The sequence below is a fragment of the Stegostoma tigrinum genome, chromosome 16 (assembly GCF_030684315.1).
Source record: "Stegostoma tigrinum isolate sSteTig4 chromosome 16, sSteTig4.hap1, whole genome shotgun sequence".
Taxonomy (NCBI): Eukaryota; Metazoa; Chordata; class Chondrichthyes; order Orectolobiformes; family Stegostomatidae; genus Stegostoma; species Stegostoma tigrinum.
This window is the reverse complement of record NC_081369.1, coordinates 15,333,317-15,345,441: the sequence shown is the minus strand read 5'-3', so window position 1 is coordinate 15,345,441 and position 12,125 is coordinate 15,333,317. Positions and strand designations below refer to the sequence as shown.

Here is a 12,125-nt window from a genome sequence, read left to right as displayed (position 1 = left end):
TAGATTCTATAAGGAAAGAATGAACGTAATCTAAAGATAACATTGCAATCTATGAACGATTTTTTCAGAGTGTGAGGATAGCGTGGTAAGCCTTGATTTTAATAGGAGTGAACAGAAGAAAATGCATTAAAAATGTAGTGTAATTTCAGCATACAATAGACGAGAGAAAAATTCAGAGAAGCATTGACCATTGGCAATATTGAGAAACATTTATGCAATGTGGTTGTTCAAGACTTAAATTCCATTTTCATTCCACCCATTGTTAAATTTACAATTTTAAAGAAGCTGAATAATGTAATTAAGAATATAAGCAACAAACAGTGGGGAAAAGTAGGGAAATAGTCCGAACCTTCACTGACAATTAAAAGAAACTCTCAAATGTAGAACTCCTGCAGTGAAAGGGATTGTTGAAGGTTATCATGAACAATCAAGGATGCGAACAGAAATTAAAAAGGATTAGGATTAGGATGGATGGGACAGGGGAAGGGAAGGATCGTGCCTGAGGCAGAAGTGGACAGTCACATGGCGATCTATGAAAGCGCCAGGCAGTCAGAGAGAGAATGGAGAGGAACAATAACAAAGCTGCTGGAAAAGCTCAGCAGGTCTGGCAGCATCTGTGTAGGAGAAAATTGGGTTAATGTTTTGGGTCTGGTGACCCCTCCTCAGAACTCAGAGGGGGAATGGAGAGAGTTGGAAGAGGGTCACAGAGAAACTGAATGACAAAAGGGAGAAATACAGAGCAGGGAGGGTAGATTAGATGATAACAAAAAAAAGTAGTAAGAAAGAGAGAGAAAACCCGGGAGATAAGACCAGAGATACAGGAAAGGGAGACTAAGATAGGTAGATAGAATATGATGCAGGTCTTTAGCAAGATCATATTTGGAGTTCCACATGCAATTTCGGACTAAAGAAAGACATAGATTCCTTAGAAAGGGTGCAATTATACCTGGGATGAAAGAGTTGCCTTGTGAGGGACTGAATAGAATTACCTTATAATTTTTGCAATTTAGCAAAAATGAAAGGTGATCTCATTGAAACATTCAAAATGATCAGAAGGCTCCAGAGCTTAGATGGTAAGAAGCTACTTTGCCTGGCAACTTGATATCAGGTTAAGCAATCAATTATTTAGGACTGAGATGAGGAGATATTTCTGCTCGCAAGAAGTTGTGAATACTTGGAATTCTCTCTCCCATTAAGCTGCGGATGCTCAATTGCAGAGTATATTGAAGGATTAGATTATGATTTTGGGCCCTAAAATAGCTGTGGGATTTGTAGATCAGATGGGAAAGTGGAGCCGAGTCCAACGATTAACCATTATCTTACTGAATGGTGAAGCAAGCCCAGGGCCATATGATTTATTTCTTGTGCTTCATCTCACAATGGTCATACTGCCTCTATTGATGAGGAATTAATGAAACTGACTGCGGTGGAACGCACAGGTCCTAATCCCTGGGCCCTGAGTACACATTTTCTTAAGTATCTGTCACATACTCACCATGTGCTTGCGTCATTCTTGAAATATCCAAGCCCTGCTTCATTCTCATCATACATACACCATAATTCAAGTCAAAAGAGTCACTATAATTCAAATGTAGAGGTTAACTATTGCAGCAGGCATTAATTTCAATTACCAAGTGCAGTATAAAATCCTATCACTTTGTTAACTATTAACGGTGCAGACCCTTTAAGCAGGGTCACTTGATTGTGTCTGTCGTTAAACAGGCTGACTTTCACATGTTGAATTAGGCAGCAAAAGACTTTTAGAGAGTTACAAGGATTTTATTGAAAATCTATAGTTTACCTTAAACAGGAATGTCCACCTTTCCTAGTCTAGAAGCCACTGAACGAGTATCCAGGTTTTTTTAAAATCAAAGATGTTATAACACACCTTTGGAACAGATGAGACTTGAACCCAGGCCTCCTAGCCCCGAGTTACAGACACAACAACTATAGTGGGGGCCACTAAGAGGTGGGAGATGGGAGGAAAGGGGGAAATGACCAGACCCTGGAGGGTGGAGAGCTCCAGGGTCCCACTTCTCTCCACCTCCTACTTACATGAGCATTGGCAGGTATCAGCAGACATTGTCTTAAAAACGGTGAATGATAGTTTTATCCTGCTGACAGTCATGTTTAGTGTCAGGAAACAGTGATGTGCATTTCATATACTCTCCAGCAATCAGCATTAGATGTTAGACTGACACTCTCCTACAACTCTCCTAGCAAAAATCTAATTTTCAGTTCATGATACCATCTATAATCTAGCATTGAAAACACTGGAAAAAACCCAAAACACAACATCCTACATATCTGATTTTGATGAAATGTGCAAAACAAACTATTGCATCTATAATCCATCTGAAATAAATTCTCATCATCCATTGTATTTAAAATCTCACATTATCTCTCCTTTCTAAAATGATTTGCTTTTTGCACACTAATTGACATAGTAATTAGATACTCACTAGATAATGCCAATATAGTTATCCACATTCTGGGGGTGATCAGATTGCCAATTCCTTTTAAATCCCATCACCAGGACGTTAGGCTTCATCCTCCCAAGACCGACAGCCTATTAAACATGTAATAAGATTCCTTTCGACATGTATGAACATTTTTACACAACGGTGGGGAGAGGGGAGGGAAATCAGGAGTGAATTTAAACATAGATAATACAACGTCCTGGGCAGTAATAATGACACTCTCAACACTCTTAGGAAATAATGGGTAAAACCGAAAGTAAATTCTAACATCTGCACAAAAACACAGAAATATGGAAGCTTGACTTTTCACTCGCAATTTAATAAAACTTGCATTGAGTTGCTAGGCCATTGCACAAGTCAATCATCCTGTTGTAGGTCTCAAGTCTCATGTAAAACAGACTGGGCAAGGATGGCAGATTTTCTTCTCAAAAAGACATGACTGAACCACATGGGTTTTCATGATAATCTGAGCGTGTCACACTGCTCATTACCGAGACTAGCTTGTAATTCCAGATTTATTAATTAATTGAATTTAAATTTCACAAGATGCCATGGTATGATTTGAACTCCTACTGCCAAGGCATTAGCCTCTGGTCTACTCACCCAGAAACATCACTGCAGCATCACTGTCCAAATGCTAGGCTTACTAGTGATGTTCAAGTCCCATGAAAAATAAAATTGCTGCTGTCAGAGATACTTTTTTTTCCCCAGAGGGCACAATAGTAACATTCACATAATAAACAAAATACAAACTATTTAGCTACTGCTGCTGCAATAAGGATCAACAAAAATGGTAAGTCTTACATGTCAGATGTAACTGAGCTTTCAACAAAATACTGTATAATTACAAATGAACAACCTCTTCAGCCCTGAGAAATAAACTTTATAAATGTTCTTCTGAATGGATGAAGCTTTACATGTAAAAACTGCAGATCTAAAAAATAAGTTCTTTTTGGTTTAAAGTTTAAATTCTCATTTTTAAGTTTCACTTCTACTCCCATGCTCATGCTCCAGTCTTTATTTTGCTTTCTATACAAGTACATAAATGTGCTTTATATTCCGGGTTTCTACTTCCAACATGGCCCACTATGAGGATTCTTCAAAGTGATTATCTGACCCTAGTCTTCCCTGTTCCCACACATGACGAAATCCCCTTAGTGGGTGCCAAAAGATCATAAATTATTAACGCTGCAGTTGAAGAAATATTAGTTTTCTCATCCTAATATAGCACAGCTCACTTGGGAATGTTGTAAAAACAAAATCCATGACTTTAAATTGGCAGCAAATGAAAATAACAAAGGAAGTTTATACAGTTAAATAGCTGCATCATTCTGGACTTTGCAATGAACCGGCATGCACAGAGTCTAGGATAACATTCTTTTCTTCCTTTTCCCTCAGTCTTTGTTCACCTTCTGCCATTTGCTAACCAAAAATGTTTTAGACCTCCACCGAGAGTCCTGCATAACTGGCTTGGGATTTAGTGAAGTGTTATGGTGGGGGAATCATCACGCAACATGTGGAATATCTAATTTGAGTGTTTTACCCATTTTCTAAATTAATTACAAAAAATAAAAACATTTTATTGTTTACTCTATGTATTATTACTTATTTATTTTTATTTTCTAGGGCAGGATTCTTCGCATTGTTAAGATTTCCTGAGAAAGCGGGCAGGACCTGAGAAAGTGGATAGGAATACACTCCCATGTTTGATGGCTGTGAGGTATTCATCAGCTGGATGTGGGACTCCTGTCCCCACTTCAACAGCCTGGTGGTCACTGCTGGGACTACAATCAGCGCCAGCGAAGGGGAGACAGGGTCTGGACGGAAAACAAGTTCTAAACTCCTGGTGGAGCCAGGGACCAGGCTCTACCATCCAGATGGAAGACAAACCTAGGTTTCTTCTGAGGGGTGTGGGGTTGCTGCTGGTACTACTCCAACCTTGGAGTTTATTGGTTTTCCTGGGTATATATTGGAGCACCCATGATTGACAAAGAGGAACCGTGAAGGTAGAGACTCGCTCTTTGCAGCTCGAGACCAGAGCAGGTGAACATACGAGGCAGCTTCTGTCCCTGAGCTCTGCTGCCAGCCTGAAAACAGCAGCTGGGCAGCAAGTGGCTGCAGGTGGTCCCCATTTGGCTAAATAACAGGTTCCACAGGAACGAAAGCATGTGGATCAAACATAAAATCATGGAGAGGTCAGAATTTTATGGGAACCTGTGAGACCCAGCCCTTTTCTTTCTTAACTGGAGTCTCTTCCCCATTCACTATATGCTCATTAAATGCCAATACCCCAGGCATTCTGGCCTTTTGTTTAGATGTGCTTCTGAAAGGAATCACCTTGATCTTTGTCCCATGCCCACATAGTCTATGCTCTGCATCATTCAAGGGCTCACTTCTCACATTTACCTGCATTAGCATTTGTGTTCCACTTCGTAGATCATCTGCAACCACACCTGCATAAAAGGATTTGATCTTCCTCTTTGTCAGCCACTTGGTGTGTCCATTTGAGGTTACCCCGGGCACCTTTTCCTTATGAGGACCCTTCAGTTCAACACAGGGCACCACGGTTAGGAATGAAATTTATTACTCTTCAGTTTATTAATCCTTTGCAGTCCCAATGATTCAGCAGAATAAATTCAGCAAGGCTCATAACTGAGGTGCAGGCTCCCAGGTTACACAAACATATTGAAACAGCTCAGAATAGTCTCACACTTTTAGGGATCTCTCAGTGCAGCTTCATTTTAAACGTTCTATTTTTACAAAGAACCTGTTCAGACATGTTTGTGACACACCTCCACGACAGACGAGTCTTGAACCCTGACCTTCTGGTTCAGAAGTAGAGACACTATGAATACAAGAGCCCCACATTTTAGCACCTGCCTTGATATGAATTAAAGGAAGTTTGATTGGTAAATTTGCAGGTGACATAAAAATTCTTGATGTGGTAAACAGCACGAAGAAAAGACTGTAGGATGATGCAGAATCCCTGGTTAGAGTGGCAAGTAGTTTCTGACCCTGAAAAATGTGAGGTGATGCATTTTGAGAAGGCTAACAAGGCAAGGGAACAGTGCAGAGAACCAAAGGGATCTGCTGTGCATGTTTATTGATCCTTGAAGGCAGCAGGACAAGTAGAAATGGTAACGAAGAAGATTAATGGGATATTTGCCTTTATTAGTTGAGGCATTGGACATAAGGGCAGGCAAGTTATGATGCAACTGCATAAAACATTAGTTAGGCCACAGCTGGTGTACCATATGCAGTTCTACCTTCCACCTTCAAGGAATTACAAGCACTAGAGAGGCATCAGAGGAGATTCACCAGGATGTTTCCTAGGCTGGAATATTCCAGCTAGAAAGGAGGACAAATGAAGTTAAGATTGTTTTACATGGAGCATGGAAAGCATGGATGGGATCTGATTAGTGTAAACAAAATGCTGAGGAGTATAGAGTGGGTCAATAGCCAGAGCTATAGATTTAGGTAAGGAACAGGAAGGGTTCAGATGTAAAAATATTTGTGCATGGTCATGTGCAGGGGTTGGGGGGGTTTGATACCAGAAAGAGGGGTAGAGGCAGGAAACCTCAGAATATTTCAGCAGTATTTAGCTGAACGCAGAAGTGCCATAGGCTGTGAGCCAAGTGCTGGAAAATGGGTTTAGGGTGGATAGGTGCTCCATAGTGGCCACAAACATGATGGCTGAAGTTCCTCCTTCAGTGATGTAAAATGCTATGACCCTATGGTAAGATTCGAAGCCATGTGCCCTAGAACACTGGCCTGGCATTCTGGATCGCAAAGCCAGTAACCTTACCACTAAAGCTCAACCTCCACAAAAACAGTCATTCAATGTGGGGCTTGAAACCACAATCCTTGGAGTCGGAGTCCCATTATTAACCAACTGAGCTATTTGAAACAGCTCAGAAAACCAGCCAGTCTAGGCTCTTTTTCTAGAAACCTACAGAGTAATCTTTATCAATTCCACAGGGAGGGAGCGAGACAGTGTGACAGCCTGATATCAAGTAGAAATTCCCTAATTTGCTATCAGCCTGGATCTCACAGAAATGACAACACACCCTAACCCACCCATATCGTCTCATGACCTCGCCTTTCCTAGCAAGTCCATTTTACATTCACAGCCAGCAATCTGTAAACTAGTGTTGGTTTTGGGTTTTAAATTCTGGTTAACAATCTCCAAGTTTGGGCAGTCCATAACTCCTTGTATGGAACAGGGCAAAGTGAGCTGAAAAATCTGTCAGCACAGACAGTTCCATGTTTGTTGGAAGATAATACAATTTAAGATCAAATATACGCATACAATCATAGAATCCCTGCAGTGTGGAAACAGACCCTTCGGTCCAACAAGTCCACACTTGCCCTTGCGACATCCCACCCAGACACAACCCCAAGCACTACGGGTAATTTAGCATGGTCAATCCACCTACCCTGCACACCTCTGGACTGCGGGAGGAAACCGGAGCACCCAGAGGAAATCCACACAGACACGGGGAGAACATACAAACTAGACACAGACAGTTGCTCGAGGATGGAATTGAACCTGGGTCCCTGGCACTGTGAGGCAGCAGTGCTAACCACTGAGCCACTGTACAACCCTAAACTGGAAAGCTGTGCATGTGCATCCAGAAACCTAATGCTCTACTGATGGAGCACCACTGTTTCTGCCATAGTGCAGAAATTCTTTAAAAGGAATAAGCCATAAAAGAAAGTGTACAGCAAAAATGCATATACGATGATAAAACGTCCAAAATTTTGTTTTGAGAAGCAAGGTCACCGCTGCATATATTTCTGGAAAACAAGCTTCAAACTCACGATTAGCACATTCCCACACACCATCAGACTGTGGTTTTTGGTGAACGCCCCCACAATATCTACTAGTGCTGGACGAAAGTTAGGAGGACCAGTAAGAACCAAGCACTGAGGCCTGAAGGAGAGAGAAAAAAAGTTAAATTTTGAGTTAAGAGGAACAACATTCTTTAATTGTGGCAATATCAAAATTGTGGGGGTGAGAACATAACACATGATGTATTTAGAGATAGTAAGAACTGCCGATGCTGGAGTCAGAGATAACACAGTGTGGAGCTGGAGAAACACAATGGGTCAGGAAATAGCAGAAGAAAGCTGACGTTTCAGGTTGGGACCCTTCTCCAGAAATGGGCTCAAGAAGGGTCCTGACCCAAAACATCAGCTTTCCTCCTCTGATATGGCCTGACCTGCTGTGTTTCTCCAGCTTCACATGATGTATTTATCCACATGATGTATTTATCCAGTTATGAGCAAACGGCCCAAAATAAATAGACATGAACTAATACTTGTCGATGGGTTCACAACAAATTTATACTCAACAAAAGACAGATGTAGAACAGGATTAGGATAAATTCAACAGCATTAAACCAATTGGGCTAATAGCTTATGGTTACATGTCAAGCAAACATTTTACTTGAATTCTAGAATGTCAAATGGTCATTATATGCTTCCCCTGATGACAATAATTTCAAAACTAATCATCAAATGATAAAGATAATTTTTTAAACTGTCCCTATGATTATTCTTCACAGTTGCTTATAGCAGTATCTGGGAGATTAATCTTTAATTTGTTGTTACCGCAGATACTTCGGGTAACCCATCCACTCACGACTGCCAGCAATGAGATAATGTGAACTAATTTATCTGTGTGTAAAATAACCAAAATGAATATATAACTCACCTGGTTGGCAGGAAAAGGAACTAGGGTTTGAGGCCAAGGCAGCACTGGTTTGGTACCAATTTCTGCTTAATTAAACTTTAAGATGGGACAGCGTCAAACTGAAAAAGGCAGAATCCTCTATGCTTTCAACAATTTAATTTTGTCATATAAATGAAAAAATAACTATTGTTAAGAAAAAACAGAATCACTCATCTGCTTGTTATGAAATAATTTGTGAAGAACTGATGGTTCTTGAATGAAAAAAGAAGGTTAAGTATTGTAAGATAATAAAATGTGAGGCTGGATGAACACAGCAGGCCAAGCAGCATCTCAGGAGCACAAAAGCTAGGTTAAGTATTGTGGCCACTTGTTATAAATTGCTTGGTTACCCATAATTACCTGTAATTTTTAATATGATCTTCCACTTCATTAAGTCCCATTGAATAGATCAATGCCATTTTATAGGAACCAGCTTGAACTGACGACCCCCAATTTACAGCTAAAAGGGGAAAACATTGAAATTCAGAAAACACGTGCATTATTTATTTGACTATCTCTGCATCACATTAGAGTTTGAAATCTTTGTTTTTTTAAGTAGAAAAATACCGTCAATCATTTGGAGCTATTGCATGTAAAATCAACCACAATGAATCACACACTCAAAAATACTTGAACAGAATTCACCACTGGCTCAGAAAGTATGGTAAGTGCATCATTCAGATGGTAAGAAAAAGACTTGCATTTATTATCCTTGCAGTTCATTGGATATCTCAAACCATTCCCAAAATGCCTGACATACAGGGTTCTGAAGTGAACTGTTTTCTTTCTTGCAAAAGAAATACTTTATTCATAAAATATTTCAAATCACATTCGAAAACAGTGGACTTTATGAAAAATGTAGTGAAAATATAACCTTTCTCCATTGAGCACATTGCGCTATTAAGTGGTTCAATCCAGTGACATTTACAAAAAGCATTCAGTGACAAGTATACGGTCTGAGAGTTACCAGGCCTTTTGTAAAGTAAGGTTGAAAGGCCTCAGGCAATGGCCTTTAAAGCAGGCAAGCTGCAGCAATCACTTTGAACTTCAAGCCACATGGACTGGCACAAGTATGGCAACAACACTGTTGGCTGTAAGACACCTTGGTATTTCCTGAGACAAGGAGAGGGAATGGTTCCTGCTCCTGAACGCAGGTGTGACATTTGCTGATACACATACATGTTGGGCAATAAACCAATTACATTCAATTACTTTTGATACCTGACTTCATTAACTTGCTGACCCCTGCAGCCTAGATTCATACTATAAGAGCGACCATTTAGATGGAATAAACAGGGCCAAATGTGACTGTGGATCTACAATTCAAAACATGTCAAAACCTTCATTAAAAAGCCAATGTGGCTTCATTTAAACTCAACCACAAAGACAACTAACCATAACTACAATCAACAAGTTGTGTCAGACTTCAGAGCACAGTCAAACAAGTGAACATATCATTAATACTTCAGTTCTTTAACATTCCGTGAAAAACAGAATGGACTCACAACCGGTACAGTGGCAACTCTCCTAGTGACTTACCAGGCTTCTTGTACAATGCATACGCCAGGAGGACAGCAACAATGCCAATAGCAATGAGGGCAGCCCACCACATTAGTAAAAACATGATAACCACGGAAACTACTGCACAGAACAGGGAGGCCCACTTGTTGAAATATTTGAATGAAGGTCTCCAACCTTTTTAAAACATAAAGCAAAATCAATCATTTAAAAGTGATATGAGTGACATCCACTCTATGGCACTCGGTGGATGTCGTCAGCGTGGCTAAGCTTTAGGACCAGACTTTTAGTGAGCATACGGTTGGTTCTGATATTACACGTGTTTCTTCAACATGAGTGGGCTTTAATGCAACTGAAGAATTTAGACAGCTATTTGTAGAACATAAACTTTCCTTACCTGTATTGGCTATAATGCGACTCCAGCCCCATTCGTTTAAATGGCATGGCTATTGTGCTATTTTCTTATAACTTGAGATTACGCGAGCATGGAACTATCATGATACATCAGAACTGATACCTCTATTGTGTCACTGCAGCTCTAATTGAAGCCTGCAGTGACATTCCCAATATACAACAGATTTATGTTGTAGAATACAATGCAGCATAGGATCAGGTCATTTGGCTTACTAAGCCTGCGATGATTCCTCGTCCTTATTTGAATCCACTGTTTATTGCCCACGTGTGGTTTCCAACACTCTGTTTGCCTCCTGTTCCTGTGTCTATCAAGATTCGCCTTAAACATTGCTAACATGCTTGCTTCCAACACCTCCACTGGCAGGCAGCTACCACCCTCTGTGAAAAATTTTCCCTGCACTTCTCCCCGGAAACTTACCCCTCTCAGCTTGTTGTCCTTTTGTAGTTAACATGTTCATCCTTGGAAAAAGCCTCCGATTATCCACCCTACCTATACCTCCTATAATTTTGTAGGCTTCTATCAGGTCGCCTCTCATATTAATGGTGGTCAAGATTATGGGCAGTATGAAAGGTTACATTCACCTTCAACAATACCTACATAGGACAAATACACAGTGCTGGGAATATGCATAGATTACATTTAAAAAGAAACTGCCTGGTAACATTATAACTTACAATTCTTTGAGAACAAAGCTCACCTATAGGAACTATTATAATCCATTGATGAAACAGTCACATCATTGTCAGAATACTGTGTGTTTGGAGCTGTCACTCCCTATTTTAACTGCTGTTTTGTGAAATGTTCTCAATACATACAAGCTTCCTTCAGTATTTAGTTTATTTTAATGTAGGCTGAAAAACTCTATTTTCCCTTTGCTCCCAGAAAGAATTAGCGCTTTTGAACCACTAACACTTGGGCTCAATGACACAGTCACATCAATGAACTGCAGGCTTGTGATGCTCAAATTTCATGACAACCAGAATGGTATTTAAGAAAGCACAGTTTGGTGAAGGACAATAGAGAGCACAGAACTGCACACTACACTGCCTACCTCTGGTGATCAGCAGATTTTTGGCCTGCGACCGATTTTTACTTGATATCAGAAATAAAGACAAAACCCACATGCAAACCTCTAGAGAAATCACAAGTGAAAACTTGCCTGGAGAATTGGTAACTGAAGCATGGAAGCAGCTAAAATTGATGAGTGCATAGGAGCATAAGAAGAAGTTGGAGATGATTGGAGCAATCATATTCAGTTCCGCTGTAAGAGAATAGAACCACACAAGTTACTGGTAGTTTTACATTTCATTGTCAACCATTGTGTAATATGTAAGGGCATTGTATAATGTCCTTCAAACACAGTTGAACTGACGCAACTGAAGACTTTGACAGCAGTGATTTCTGGAAATTTCTGTCTCCAAAATACTGCTTTGTTAAAACAGGGCTGTTTAACTATTTTCATATTGAAGGGCCACATTTCAATTTTTCTCTCACTTGAAGGGCCAGTGAGAAAATTTCGGAAAGGGATTGTTTGCTACACCAGTGAACTGGAATCAAAAATTGATCATTTTGCCAAATAATTCATAACAATAACCATTAAAAAAGGGTCAAGCAGCAGAGCTAACTTAAAAAAAAACACTTTTTTGCTGTCAACTGAGTTAAAAAGTAGACTGAGTAATAAAAATACCAAAGCTCCAGATAATGGTGTGGGGGCCAGGGCCATGCTAAGGGATAACTAACCTTGTATTTGCCTGCAAGGTAGCTTTGGTAGAATTCTCAAGTGGAGTGTGGGGGTGGATTCCTTTTAAACCTGGGTCTTCCCCATCTTCCAGCTTGGTCTGTGGATGGATGCTTTGAGAAAGAGTGGGTCTACATCCAGCTTAATCTCACCACCTCCACGCATACACAGAGATACCACTTCCAGCTCAGGTCTGGGAAGTTTTGTGTTAATATTACTCAGGAGCAGCTCCAAAGGTGG

At 40.2% G+C, this 12,125-nt stretch overlaps 1 protein-coding gene across 4 annotated transcripts in view; it reads right to left on the bottom strand.

The window, feature by feature from the left end:
- slc12a3 (solute carrier family 12 member 3) overlaps positions 1 to 12,125 on the bottom strand; it is a 63,018-nt gene that overhangs the window by 14,768 nt on the left and 36,125 nt on the right. For all 4 annotated transcript variants that reach the window (XM_059651618.1, XM_059651619.1, XM_059651620.1 and 1 more), the window contains 7 exons: positions 11,307 to 11,408; positions 9,754 to 9,909; positions 8,575 to 8,674; positions 7,302 to 7,413; positions 4,887 to 5,021; positions 2,463 to 2,569; positions 1,496 to 1,578 (listed from right to left, as the gene is read on the bottom strand). In XM_059651618.1, coding sequence (XP_059507601.1) covers positions 1,496 to 1,578; positions 2,463 to 2,569; positions 4,887 to 5,021; positions 7,302 to 7,413; positions 8,575 to 8,674; positions 9,754 to 9,909; positions 11,307 to 11,408 — 795 coding nt within the window. The remainder of the gene's footprint in view (positions 1 to 1,495; positions 1,579 to 2,462; positions 2,570 to 4,886; positions 5,022 to 7,301; positions 7,414 to 8,574; positions 8,675 to 9,753; positions 9,910 to 11,306; positions 11,409 to 12,125) is intronic.